The sequence below is a fragment of the Heliangelus exortis genome, chromosome Z (genome assembly GCF_036169615.1).
Source record: "Heliangelus exortis chromosome Z, bHelExo1.hap1, whole genome shotgun sequence".
Classification (NCBI taxonomy): Eukaryota; Metazoa; Chordata; class Aves; order Apodiformes; family Trochilidae; genus Heliangelus; species Heliangelus exortis.
Window position 1 is genome coordinate 5,819,142 of NC_092454.1, and position 14,247 is coordinate 5,833,388.

Below are 14,247 nucleotides of genomic sequence, written 5' to 3' on the forward strand. Positions count from 1 at the left end.
TTAATTAAAAAGTTTGGAAGGGGGGGGCGGTTTTCTGTTCAATTGTTCAAAGCTGTCACCTTGATGAGTCAAGAGACAACATTTTGAATAAAATAGTAACTCTTGTGGCAGCAATTAAATAATTCTATTTTGCTCTGGAGATAGGAAATAACAGGTGGTAATTAATAATTTAAATCAGTAACAAAGACGCATCTGAAACATTCAAAAATACTTCAGTGACTGACTGATATATATTCATATAAATTAATGAGGTATCAAAAAGTGATACTACATTCCCAAAATGACTAAGTAAAAAGAAAGTATAAGGTGAGGCAATTCTGCATTACAGCTTCCCCAGCTGTCCTTCAAAACTTAGCAGAGTTTTAGGCTGACTCACAATATGTGTCAGAAGCTTTTATTTAAATACATTAAGTACACATGATATTTTTCAAATCCATGTGCTAAACACAGTCTTAACTAATTTTAGTTCATGCAGCTCCTCCAGGATTTATTATGCCAGCACATTATACCATGGAATACAGACAGAAGCTCCTTGATGCTTGCCTGAAGGCACACACCTCCAGTGAACAATGACCTGCCAGCTTGAGGTTTTAGAGCTTCCTAGAGTGAAGCTCCACTCCTTGAGGACTTAACTACAATTGGAAAAAATGAAGAAAAAGCCTGCTTTGAACAAATGAAGTCTGTTGTATATTTAATACTGAAAATTATGTGAAGCTTGTATTATTATTTATACTAATAAAAAATTACCCCGTTAATAAACACGATAATTAGAAATCTTTTAATACTAAGATAAAAAGCTGTAAGTATTTCAAGTGATCATCCCAAGTGAAATTTGTATCCTGGTAGAATATTGAATAACCCACTTTCATTATATTTATGAATGTGATCATTAGATCATCACTCAATATTAGCTCCATGACAAGAAAAGGCTTGAAGAATTTTCTGGCAAGATAGTAGCATAAAAAGCAAGATGAAAATAGCAACATACATCCTCCAGCTCTATATAAAGAAATTATTGCAATTTATGGGATCTTCAAACAGAAAATATCACCTTGATCTAGAAATTCCTCTACTGAAGATAGAATTTTAAGAGGACAGAAGATAAATTTAACCAGAATTTGTATTAATTTAGTTGGTGCACTTCACACACCACCACAGCTCTAGATCTAAGTGTTAAATGACAAAACAGTGCAGAACTTTCACTTAAACATGATGCTAAAATCAAATGTGATTTTCAAGTTCCCAGTTCTCAGTCTTTCACCAGCTCTCAGACATTAATAACCTAATTTTATCCATGAAGAAGTTCCCTCTACTGCTACAGAGCAATTTCAGGTATAGAGCTCAGATCAAAGTGCCTGCGTTCAGGGAAGTTGTAACAGGAACTTCCAGAATGACAAAGCCACCAGGGTGAGAATTACTTGCTCAGTCAGACATACACAGTGCTACTCAAGAACGACACTTTGTTTTGTGACAGTCTAAAATACCTACAAAGAGCCTGAAAATATGACAAAACCATTGTGAAACCTCTGCCTATAAAGCAAGCTAGGTTTTAAAGCATCTCAACTGGTATGGGAAACCTCACTTGTGTATCACAGGGAGAAACTAGCAAGTTCTAATGATAACTGTACTGACTGTCTTCACTGGGTTAGCACACAACCAGATCTTGGTGATACCCAGGTAGGTAGATCCCAACTCCACAATCTAAAACAGACAGTGTAACAAATGCAGGAGAAAGAATTTCCAAGAGAAGGCACTATGTAATTGAAACATACTGGCATGATACACATTGCATGAAAGTTAACTGAACATGATGCACCTGGAATACCACAATCCAGCTTCACAACCCTTCAGACTCTTCCTTCCAAACCAAGAAAGGGCACATCAGCTCCTGTCGTTTATATAAACAGTCTGCAATCTGCAAACCAACAACATTACTTAAAGCTGGGTATTCAGCTGGGAAACATTCACAGTAATTTCTGCTGCTATAGATCTGGAAACAAAAACTAAAGCCTACAGCAATCAGCAATATATTTCATCTCCAGGAGAAACAGGAAGTTCTACAGCTGCCCTTGAGCAGCCTGGTGCAACATTTAAAAAATCTAATATCTTTTCTGAGACTACTTAAAAAACAAAAGTCACCCTGTTTCTAGGATCCGAGGCATAAAACAGTCATGAAAGAAAGCAGAAGTTACTTCACCCTGATAACAGATTTTTTTCATCCTACACTGCAAAATAATACTTTTCTAACATTGAGCAGGAAACAATTTCTTTGTATGAACTTCAATATCTACTGCTTATTCACTTATATCACTGTACGTATTACAAGCACAGATATCTGTTAGGAGATTGTGAAACCACTCTTTTAGAAGGAATCCAACACAGATCTGGTACATCCACCAAACTAATGGGCAGAGCTAAAAAAGGTAACAATATATATTGCCATATAAACCCAAGAAAAATATGTGCACTCACAGCTGGTACCCAGCATTCTTTACCCTATTGAAAAGCTTACTCATTACTTAAAGATTATTAGGCAAGGATACATATGTAATTTTGAACAAAGGTACTTAAAGCTTCCATTTTTCAATGTAAGAATTAGATTTTTCTAACTTAAGTCTAAGGGATTCTCAGTAGCAATAAACAAGCCTTTGTAGGAAACCTTTGTTATATTTGGAATATATGAATTTCTCTCGATAGCTCAAAAACCTCTTAAAGTACATGACAGCATAGGTAGCAGATGAAAACAGTTTCAGAGTCAAAACATATTGTGGGTGTGTGCTGCCCTCTGCTGTACTGTTTAAATCTTTCCACTAAAGCAGACAGCTAATGTGCTGTTCTTTCTAACATAGATAAAAGCAACTGGAGCCTGAAATCAAAACCCCAAAACATTGCTCTCTGAGCATGTAAACAGTGCCTGCTATGGAAAGATTTATACCTGTCACCTTAGACATAAAACAGCAATATCTCAAGACACATTTTTAAATTACCATTTGTCCATTTCCAAGCAGACAGGGGAAAATATACCTGATTTAGTTGGTACCCATGTGTCTAGAGCAAGACCTACTCTAATCAAGACCCAATGTCTAGTTTTTTATCCTTTCAGGAACAGATTATGCTGATTCAAAGTTTCTTCAGTTGTATCTAGTTGTATCTACAAACTAACAAGCCTTCCATGCAGATGCATTGCTTTCCCCCAAATGACATTTTTGATTTACATGTTTCAAGAAACATTTTGTAGTAAATACTAAACCACGACTTCTAACTCTTCATTCCTATGCAATGAACATACTGAAGGTATCAGAAGTCCTATGGAAAGTTGTAGTTCAAAGGTAAGCAAGAAAAACCCCACCAACAAACAAGCAAAACAATTCCAACATTTTTCCCCCTACAAGAAGTGTTTCAGTTTGCTAGAACTTAGAGTTCATGTAGCTACACACAGACTCATCTCCAGTGCAAACACTCTTAATTCCCTTCCATCCCAAGGCACTGATTGTAATACTCAAGCAGTTTAATTTTCAAATCAGTAACTACTACTTTCTCTCTCCCAGCTGTGAATTTTATAATGACTTTGTCTACTCTAAAGAGTATCATTCCTTCTTTGTTTTTAAAGAAGACTTAAAAAATATACATAATTTCAACTGGAGCTGAGTGATCTATCCAACTCATTTAGGCTGATGAAACACTTGGATTTGTGCTGCACAGTGGTGGTTTCTTTTCACCAAAACCACAACATTCATGAGGGACAGAAAATGCTGAAGTGAGCCCTACTCTGAGAGGTCTCACATGACATTCCCATGTGAGACATAACATCAAAATTTATTAGAAAGAAATGAAAGCTTCCAGAACCAGTTCATTTAAAATAAAGTCAAATCTGAGACAAGAATCCATCAGACGCCCTGGAAAAGTAATCAAGATAAGAACCAATACCATATGACTACTGAAAATACTTGTCTAAACTTCTACTGCATTTAGAATAGCACACATGAAAAAAAGCAAAATGATTTGACAATTATTAAAATACAACTGGCATCCAATGGGAACATCTTAGTTTTTTTAATGGTATCAAAAAGAAAATTCACTATCCTGGAATGTAACAATCTAATGAAAAAATAAAGGTATTGATAAAGGCCAAATAGGATACTCGGGGTGGGAGTCACATACATTATTAATGCATCCTTTTTTTCAGCTGTGGACCAAGAGTTTTAAAAAAAAAATAAATCAAACCTAATTATCATCTTAGTCAAGTTTAAGGTAACAGTGGAACATTTTATGACTTAGGTAAAGGCATATACTTAGTCCACACTACTTTCCAAAAAGACACCATCTGTCAAGGAAAATGTTTAATAAAATAACTTATAGGTAAATTTTTAGAGTAAAGAAATGAGACAGTAGAAAACATAACTGTAAAATAAGCCGACTGAAAACTAGAAAAAGCCTTCAGTGCTCATTAACATGTCTGTGTTAATGTGAAGTTAGACTTCCATTACCTACAAACATCTAAATGGGTTTTAAACTGACATCAAAACCATGTAATGGATACACATTATATGGTATCTTGCCTACTAATGTGTTTAGAAGAGATTAATCTGCTTGCTTTCCTATTCTTTCCTATTCTTCAGCTGGCACTTCATACTACTAGCAGTTTAAACCTATTTTAATTCACTGGATCAAATACTACCTTAGATGAGACAATTTAATTCTACATGATATACTCTAATCTACAACACTCAGTGTGTTACACTTGAAAATGGAGCAAAACAGTACTAACACGTTAGAAATTTAACAACCGTTGTTATAAAATTATACTGCTAGAAAGAATTACCTGTTTTTGTTAGCAAAAGATTATCCAGATGTCTATCTCCAACTCCAAGGATGTAAGTGATTACACAATAACCAGCTGTAACAAGTAAATGGTAAATACCAATTTTAAGTACCTTTCTTAGAGCGCAACAAATATAACATAGTAAACAATAGCATAAGACATCATCTTAGTTCCTGTTCACAAATAACAAATATATCATAGGGACTGAAAGTAGGGATGGTGCTAGAGAAGATTCATCAAGATTATCAGCACTGTAAATTAAAACTCAGTTATTCAGTAGTACCTAGATTTTTTTTTCTTCCTCTACAATTACTTACCTAAAAGCCAAAATCCATTTAATATTGGGATTTAGATACTTCAAAGGAAGAGGGAGTATTTTGAGCAAAAAAAATGTACGCATTTTCAACAAAAGGTATTTTAAGACAATAACTGAAAACAATCAATAGATAGCAATATGAATCTGAATGTATAAATCAGCAGTATTCACAAGCTAAGCAGTAAGCCTGGCAGTGATACATAAATTAGGACCTATACAAATGGTTTTAATTCTTACTTTCACTCACTAACCAGAAGTTTGAAGCAGTTCTAGAGACTACTATGAAAAACAATTGGGGAAGGAAGATAATGTGAAACAACAGAACTACCTTTTTTTTTTTTGTAGAATAAAGTTGCTCTTAATTTAATGGACAGCAGTTGTGACATCTTAACATAGTCATCAGTTTACTCATCAAGAACTACATACCCACTTTTTTTGCCACCTAAGTGGAGCAACTTGAAGCCTCACCTCAAAAAATCCTCAATGTTTTAAAGACAAAATAAGATCTTCCATTCTTTCTCAAATACAGATGCCTAATTGTTACAGAAATACTTTTGTATGTCCCTGAATTATAAAGACCCAAACTCATGCTGTGGAAGGGGCAGAGCTAAGATTACTGATAGACAGCAGATCCAGTCTCCTTTCTCCTTTAAGAAGAAAAAGAGTGATGAGGAGAGGAAGTGTGTATGACTGCAAACTATTATTTTCACAGGGAGCTTGACAGCAAGTACCTGCACAGTGCCCTATCTGCACTCATCTGAACTCAGATGTCTTACTACCTCCTGTACCTTGTCCTTTTTATTTCAGACACGAAGCTACCACCTATAGGAGTGTAACTCACCACAGCTCTTAACATACGTGTCCATCACCTCTGCACTTATTCCATGAGGGCCAGTATCACTAGGTGCATGTTTCCTGAAGAAGTTCTGGAAGAGAAGTCATCAACAAATTTAATTTTTCCACATGATCTGGAACAGTGACTTGAAACAGTATCTTTAGAACGTGTAAAAGCAAGCTTTATATCAAGACAACAATGGTCTTCAATCTGTTAAATTAACAATCCCTCCCAAACAGGAAAGTAAATTCCAATTTTGGGTCACTTTATTTTCTTTCTTAATTTTCATATACATCTACCAAAGAAGTAAAATTCAAATAAAATAAAACTGTTTCCTTTATTAATGGCTTTGTTGAATTAACAATGTATTAGAAAGTTACTAATTAATAACTACAACTGCAGAATACTTTCACAGGAAACTGTGGAACTAACTGTTCAGATTCGTAAAAACATTTGGGAAAGACATCCTAACAAATTTATTATCACTATTCCTCAATGTTTCAAGTTTCTCAGTGGAGAGGTATTTTTTACAAGGGCATATAGTGACAGGACAAAGGGTAATTGCTTCAAACTGTAAGATGGGAGATTTAGATGAGACATTAAGAAGGAATTCTTCAGTGGAAGGGTGGTGAGACACAGGTTGCCAGAGAAGCTGTGGCTGCTCCCTCCCTGGAGGAGTTTGAAGCTACGTTGGAAATAGGGGCTTGGAGAAACCTGGTCTGGTGGGAGGTGTCCCTGCCCATGCAGGGGGGTTGGATCTGGGTGATCTTGAAGGTCCCTTCCAACCCAAACCATACTATGATAACACAACCACTACTGAGTTTAGAGGAAAATTTAAGTCAAATGGACATTTCACATTTCCAGTGAAACATGGGCAATGTAAAAACCCATCCTTCCTGCTACACAGAAATAAACTGGATTTTTGTTGACTGGGACAAAAGATAGGTAAATTATATCCAAGACTCAGGACAAGTTTCTTCCAGTAAGCAAATAAAGAAAAGCAAGCACTGGACGAAGAACTCTGTAAGCATCAGGATAATGTAAGTACCTAAAATCCTAATGAAAAAAAATTAGGGGAATCTTAAAAAGAAAAAAAAAAAAAAAGCAGCAATTATCTCTGCTTAAAGAAGCAAGCCCTTCCGATACATTAAAGTAGCTGAAAGTGTAGAAAAATTCTGTTAAATGAAATCCCTAAGCAAACTATGGAAGGAAATTTTTGACTGGTTAACAGGATCATAATTATAGTGATCTGCTTTCAGTGCTCCAAAATTTTATGTGCTATATGTTAAAAAAAAAAAAAAAAAAAAAAATCAGGAAATCAGGCTTCAGATCACCCAAATACTAAACTATGCAGAGTGGACATCAAATACTTCTAAAACTAAAATTTCAAGAATGGTAGAAATTGTTGATATAAAGTAAGTAATTGTCTAACAATTCTGTTTTCTTTCCAGCAGATCTGAATTACTAGCCAATATTAGATTACTTTTTCATCTTCAGATATGGTACTCAGCCTTTTAAATTGACACCCAAAGTGAACATTTACAAAAAGAAAAAAACAAACTTTCCTAACACTGGAACATGTGCATTTAGCTTTTACTCCTCTGTCCTATAATACCAGGCTATTTTATCATGCTTCATAGGACAGGAAATCTGGGCCATATAATGTATTTTGCCATTGATCTGTTAAGTAATTATAGATTACACTCTTTTATTTTAGAGAGTCTTGCCCATTAAGATTAGCAATTGTTCACAGGAAGAATTGCTACATAGCTCAGTGCAGCATCTAAAACAATAGGGCATATGGTTTAGATTGGAATACGAAATAATTGCAAAATCAGAACTTCACAAGCATTCACATTATCTTCTAAAACCATGTAACAGACACAAACAGTACTTTTCCAAAATTACAACAGATTGTCAAGAAAACACTTTATGAGCTGTATGATTATTGAATAGTAAATATAGCTTATCGTAATTTTAATGGAATGGAAAATTCAGAAAAGTTATGCAACATGATGCAGGTTACTGTCTGATCAATGATAAATTATAAGCTTATGGTACCACCTGTTAAGTAAATGATAGATGTTAATGAATGGAAAATGATAAGCATTTCTGATCTTTTTTTGTTGTTGTTGTTTTTGTTTTTGTTTTTCTTTTAAATATATGTAGGTTATTGTAGCTGGGAGCTATTTGCTTCAGCTCCCAGTTTCTGAGCCCTAAGCAAATGCAGATTCCATCATCAACAAATAAATAGGCAAAAAAGGTACTGTGACAAATTGAATACAACAGAAACACGTAGTGCTTTCATTAAAAAGAATTTACTAGCAATATATTTCATATGGCAATTTGGTATGTGCTAATCTAACTATATTCATCTCAACCAGCTGAGCTCTGCTACCTAGGTTGTGTTCTGTGCTTGAAACTAGCATGAATTTTGTGTACCTCTATTCAATTATGCATCCCTACACAATTGCACAACGGTTACAGGAAGGCTGCTAAGTAAAAAAACCACCAGAATTTTAAAAACAAATTGAAAACAAATTAAAAAAATAGTAATTTAAAAAAAGTAAATCGACCAGTATCTATACATCCACCATGGCAGGGAAACATCCTTCAGAAATTCAATGGACAAAATATTTTGCTGTTTCAAAAAAACTCTAAACCATGAAAACATACTTTGCCAAAAAGTACCACGCCAGAATTACTGAATGAGTGAGAAACACTTTAATACAAAACAGCACAGGAAAGTGTCATGCGTCTGCCATCCATCACTAAAGCAAAGCCAGAATACCACAACCACAATATCCTGTAATTATTTAAATGGTACAGCATTTAGGACATGAGATAGTCATGTGGCAATTTAAGAATACTCTTTATGCAAAATGTCTGCTGTAATATCCTTATGTTTCAAGCCATTATTTGACTTCTAACAGCTAACATAAAAATCAGTTGAGAGACTAAAGACTTCTAAGCCTGCAATAGATACTGCCTGATCAGAAGATGACTTAAGAATTCTCCATCACTTACCTGTATACTTTCCTCAGTAGCAAGGACTTCTGCAACTGGTACAGACTGAATAAACTGCATGAAGCCTGTAACCACAAAAGAAAAAAAAAATTTAAAAAAGAAACCGTGTTCAGTCTCTATTTTCTGCCTTCAGTCATTTTAAAACAACTTGTTACTAACACCAAGTAACTTGCAAAACATCTGTTCCAAGTTTTCATGAAAAAGATGAAGGGATAGCTTTCTAAATATTTATTCAGAACATATCTGGAAGTATAGCCAAGTTTCATGCTGCCATTTTGGTTTTTCTCCACCACTTCATGCTAAGATCCATAAAAAGGAGTGTTCTAGTTCATACAAGCTAGCAGCAAAACCACCACCACTCATTGTTACATATTCCACAGTCCAGACTGAACATTTTTCATGAATATTTTTTGAGTGGAATACTGTGGTCACTCAGTTTGTTTACTTCTACTACTTATACTGCAACAAGATTTTCGTCCAAATTTAAGCTCTTTTTAAGAAAGCTGTACTAATGAAAAAAATCTCTTACGAAAATAGTGTATCACAACAGTATATGAACTGAAGAAGCAGAGTACTCCAAATACATTTCCTAAAAATGAAGTGCTCATACCATGCTTTGTACTGGTTGCCAGCACTTTATAGGGCGTCAGTTTCAAATCCAGATTCTCTTTTCTTAATAGCTGGAATAAAACAACAGACAAAAAAATGCCATGAATACAACATAAAAGCAGTCCTTTTATTTCTAAAAAATTTCCTTTTATTTCTAAATGTCTGTGCTGGACATTGATCTCCACTGTTCTTCATCAAAATTATTAATGCACAAAAGCCTGTTTGCCAATTTATTTTTATTTATTTAAATCTACACAGGGTCATTGCACAAGGAAAATAAGTGTCACCCGAGATCTGAGAACCCCAGACTTTATTAACAATGTAAGCTGCATTTTAACATTCTAGCTCCCAACAACAAAAACTCAAGAACACAGAAGGATGTGAATTACTAGTTCTCACCTTATCCATGAGTGAAATAATCTGAAGGATAAGTTGATCTTGACGTAAATCATCACCATGCTTAAAAATTACAGGATATTTGCCTCCGTCTTCTGTCTTGAAGAATAACTGAGCAGGCATTAAAGCACTCTGGAAAAGGAAACTTACTGTACTAAGCTGGTTCATAGCAATGCTCATATTAAGATGTTGCTCAAGTAGAGTTCTAAAATAAATCTTTGTTTACTGCACTGCAGATCAGAAGTGAATTATACAACTATGAGGTCACAGAATTCAAGTATCAAACTCAGAATAAGTTTTAGAACAGTCCCACTTGACTACCAAGTGTATGGCAACGAGCACCAGTTGCCATACATGGAGAGCAACCACTCTCCATGTTCCTCAAGTCTGTCAAAAAAGAAGCAGTTCTAAAGCTCCTAAAAGAAGTTACTAACTAAGACTCAACAGTCACAACATACTACTTCCTGTTAACAAATGTGACCTAGGTATCTTTTTTAAACACCTTACAGTTTTCCTTCTTTTTGCAGCAAGGACTGAGGATTGTGTTTGCCCACCCCAAAAATATGAAGAGGAATACAGAGATGGGTTCAAATTTCGTTTGTATGTATGTGATTCAAATCAACATAGAAGGAAACGTCACAACAGAACAAATTTAAACTGACCAGATCAAAAGGAGACACAATTATAGGCTAAACATCAAAGAAATGCTAGGGGCAAGACATCATAAATAATTAATTGCTTCCTTAATCTATTTAGTAAAAGCAAAAATACCTTATACATGGTTGTTTGAGAAAGTCAATTTGATTGTTTGCAATTTCTCTGCATAAAAGGGGCTGAAGGGGATCAATTACCTACATGAATGATTTCATCTATTGCAACTGACCTAGTCACTTTCCTTAAAAAACCCCAAAATAATAATTAAAAAAAAAAAAGGATTCAGAGCCTAACATCTGTGCAGTTATATTAGATTTTCACATGCAACTCATGTTTCAAAACTCAGTTCCATAAATAAAAAGTTATTCTTTATATAAATCTGTAAAAGATGTCATGTGATGTCCAAGAGCATAAAAAATTAAGGCACCCCTCTTTGGGTTTCTATGGTTTTAATCCCATAGCACAGAATGAGCAACAAAATAGAAATTTGTAACCCTTCAGAATCAACAATAATAAAATCACCTCTGATTCCGCAATAGGTTACAACTCATATTTCTGGTTCTAAATTTTTGACATTGCTACAGAAGGCCAGTATGCAACAAGATTATCTGACCTGAGCTTGTCCTGATCAAATTTAATTTGTGCTGCAGCAGTCTGTTTGTCAACCTTCTTCCTTTGCCCCATATTCACCCTACATGACCCAAGCTTTCAAAACACTGCTTTCATGACAAGCCCATGCAGCTGACGAAGTGCACTCTTGGAAGAGACTCGGTGGCATATAAAGGAGTAAGCCAAGACTGGGAAATCAAGAGATGGTATGGTAGAAAACTATGCAAAAACATTCATCTCCAAATGTTTGTAAATGTTTGTAAAATCACGATCAACTTGCAGGCTGTCAAAGTTTGAAATCACATAATAAATTTATGACCTAGTGGAGATGATGAATCAACACAAGTTCCCCCATCAGCTTGAGAATTTTTTTATTGGCAGAGAATGCCTTCTGGATATTGATTTGGAAAAAAGTATTTCAAAAAGAAAACAGTTGTCTAATATCTTCAAGAGCACATTACAGCATTAACTATGTCAGTTCCTTTTAATATTTTAATTAATATTTCTAAATTTACTGCTTCTAAGATTATTTTGTATTTTAGAAACTCAGATCTCTTTACCTTGAAGAGCGTGGCTTTCTCAGGGATTATCCCTTTAATTTTCACTTGAGGCTCCAGAGGAAGTGGAATAAGTTCCATATCTGCTAAATTCATCTTTTCATTATCTGCTAGCAGTGCTTGAAGCCTCTCATTCTAAAAGAATAAAAACATACTTAAAAATAAATCACCATAAAATACGTACTAGGTATATATGAACAGCTATGTCTTGTAATAAATGATACACTAGTAGTAAATATCCACTTTACTAAATTCTTTAGACTTCCAAAGTATCAAGGTTTCACTCAAAATGTAGTGAAATGAGAATTCTCAATTTGCAGTAATCTGAGAAAGCAGGTATTCTATTTAGTCTGAGAACAGTCAAGTAATTTTGTAAGAGCCAGGTATAACAGTCTTACAAAAATTATTTCTGAATTGCCTGCAGCATGATTTATTTTCTGTACTAGTATCAAATGTTAATTTTTTTATAAACTTGATTCACATGTTCAGCAATGAGCTTTTAGTGAACTCAAAGACATCTACCACCAATGAACCAAACTGCCAACAGCTTTCACAGATCTGATTTCAGGACTTGCTGCACATACCTACATCTGTAGATACCAGAAACACAACACCAGTCAATCTTCAAGTACTTTACACTTGGTGTCCTACAAAATAAAGGTCAAATACCTAAAAGTCTTTAGTATTTTCCCTTACTAACTTTAACAGGCATTTACACACAGAAAGGTAGCCCAATACTATTAGGAATAGCTGTAATGGTTAACTACTGCTAGAAGGATTTTAATTCAAAAATCAAAGCCATGTATTTCTTAGTGTTACAGAGATATCCTGGCAATTATAAAAAAAAAAATAAATAAAAGGACAGAACACTACCAATGTATTTCAAAAGCATGAAATAGATTCTTTAGAACTTAAACTCTCCTCTTTTGGTGATTAAGCCTGTATTACTGATACATAGAATACTCATAAAATTTCATACAGATGATAAAATGCTTAAAAGTTTCATTTTCCTGCACAAATAGATCCCACAGATTTAACAAAAAAATGTGAAAAAAGTCACTGCATGAGAAAAACCATGTTTAAAAATATGGATTTGTGTCAGAGGAAAACAAAACACATAAATTAGAGTTTGTACTTCCTCCTAATATCCACCTGTCAAGTTCACTTAAAATATTTTAAAGAAGAAAAACAAAGCTTCTTAAAATGTACCTATGATAGAAATCCTTTCCCTCAAGATGAAACAGAAGGCAAAGTTCTGCTCAAAACATACCTTGTGGACGACTAGTTCTGTTGCCCTTGGAACAAAGAAAACCTTATTACTAATAAAATTTCATTATCTGCCCTGGCATATTTTTCACACCACAATAACATCTGCAACTTTCTTATGTCCTCCAAAGTTGTTCACTGATACGACCAAGTATTCCATTACTCTCATATCTTTCTTTTGCCAAAATACCCCAAGATTTTTTTGCAAGGACCTTGCCTGGTCTTAATCTATGAACGTTAAGAGTATTTTGTACATTTTACCCATCTAAGCCTCTCCAAAGTTTGTTTAACATTAACTAAAATCGCTGTAAGACAGATGGACATCTGCTACAAATATCAGTGCCAATACTTGTAAACGAAAAGCTAACATTTTCACTGTCACACACCCTAGTCAGAGATAAGTTTTATACTCCTTTAGTTACCTTCTTCTTACGATTCCCACTCTCACGCTGTACAGCTTTCATGACATGAACCAGCCGATCCACAAATGTCTGCTGGGCTGCCAACAACGAACGCATAACTCTGACAGACTTATCACCCTAAGTGAATTAAAATAAACAGAATTAGTTCTTTGTTCTGTAATTCTTTTATCTAGAAATGTATTATTTTATTCTTACACCTCTAGGTTTCTAAGAGGTAAATAATGATCAATCTCCTGTCAATTCAAAAGGTGTTTTCTGTAAAACACAGAATCACTGCAGCTGGCAATCAATTATCTCATCTACCAGAGCACTTCAATTGGCATCAACATTTTCAGTAGTGCACAGCCATGCATCACAAACCTATTCACACAGCCAAAGTAAGTTAGTAAGGAAAATAACATGGAACACTCTAAAAAAGCACCAAGCACTTGACTAACATCCTTAAAGTGAGAATTATTATGAAGTGCGAGATACAACAAAAATAGGAGAAACTGCTTATCTACTATAAATTCTAGAGGCTAAATCACTAAAGTTTTTGTTAGTTTGTTTGGATTTGCATTTTTTCCCTGCTGCTTCAGCACCCTCTGCTGATACACACTGTGAACTTGAGAGACAATTTGCACTCAGTTGTCTCAGTCTGCACTGCTAGGGACAAGTTCTTCCAATAAACACAGAATAAATTTAAAAAAAAAAAAAACCACCAAAAAAAACTGATCACACAAGGCAGGGAAATT

General features: G+C 34.6%; 1 protein-coding gene across 4 annotated transcripts in view; it reads right to left on the minus strand.

The window, feature by feature from the left end:
- Nucleotides 1-14,247, minus strand: part of PIK3C3 (phosphatidylinositol 3-kinase catalytic subunit type 3) — a 69,868-nt gene that overhangs the window by 25,542 nt on the left and 30,079 nt on the right. For all 4 annotated transcript variants that reach the window (XM_071730373.1, XM_071730372.1, XM_071730371.1 and 1 more), the window contains 7 exons: nucleotides 13,514-13,630; nucleotides 11,829-11,960; nucleotides 10,009-10,137; nucleotides 9,611-9,680; nucleotides 9,001-9,065; nucleotides 5,980-6,064; nucleotides 4,823-4,897 (listed from right to left, as the gene is read on the minus strand). In XM_071730373.1, the coding sequence (XP_071586474.1) occupies nucleotides 4,823-4,897; nucleotides 5,980-6,064; nucleotides 9,001-9,065; nucleotides 9,611-9,680; nucleotides 10,009-10,137; nucleotides 11,829-11,960; nucleotides 13,514-13,630 (673 nt within the window). The remainder of the gene's footprint in view (nucleotides 1-4,822; nucleotides 4,898-5,979; nucleotides 6,065-9,000; nucleotides 9,066-9,610; nucleotides 9,681-10,008; nucleotides 10,138-11,828; nucleotides 11,961-13,513; nucleotides 13,631-14,247) is intronic.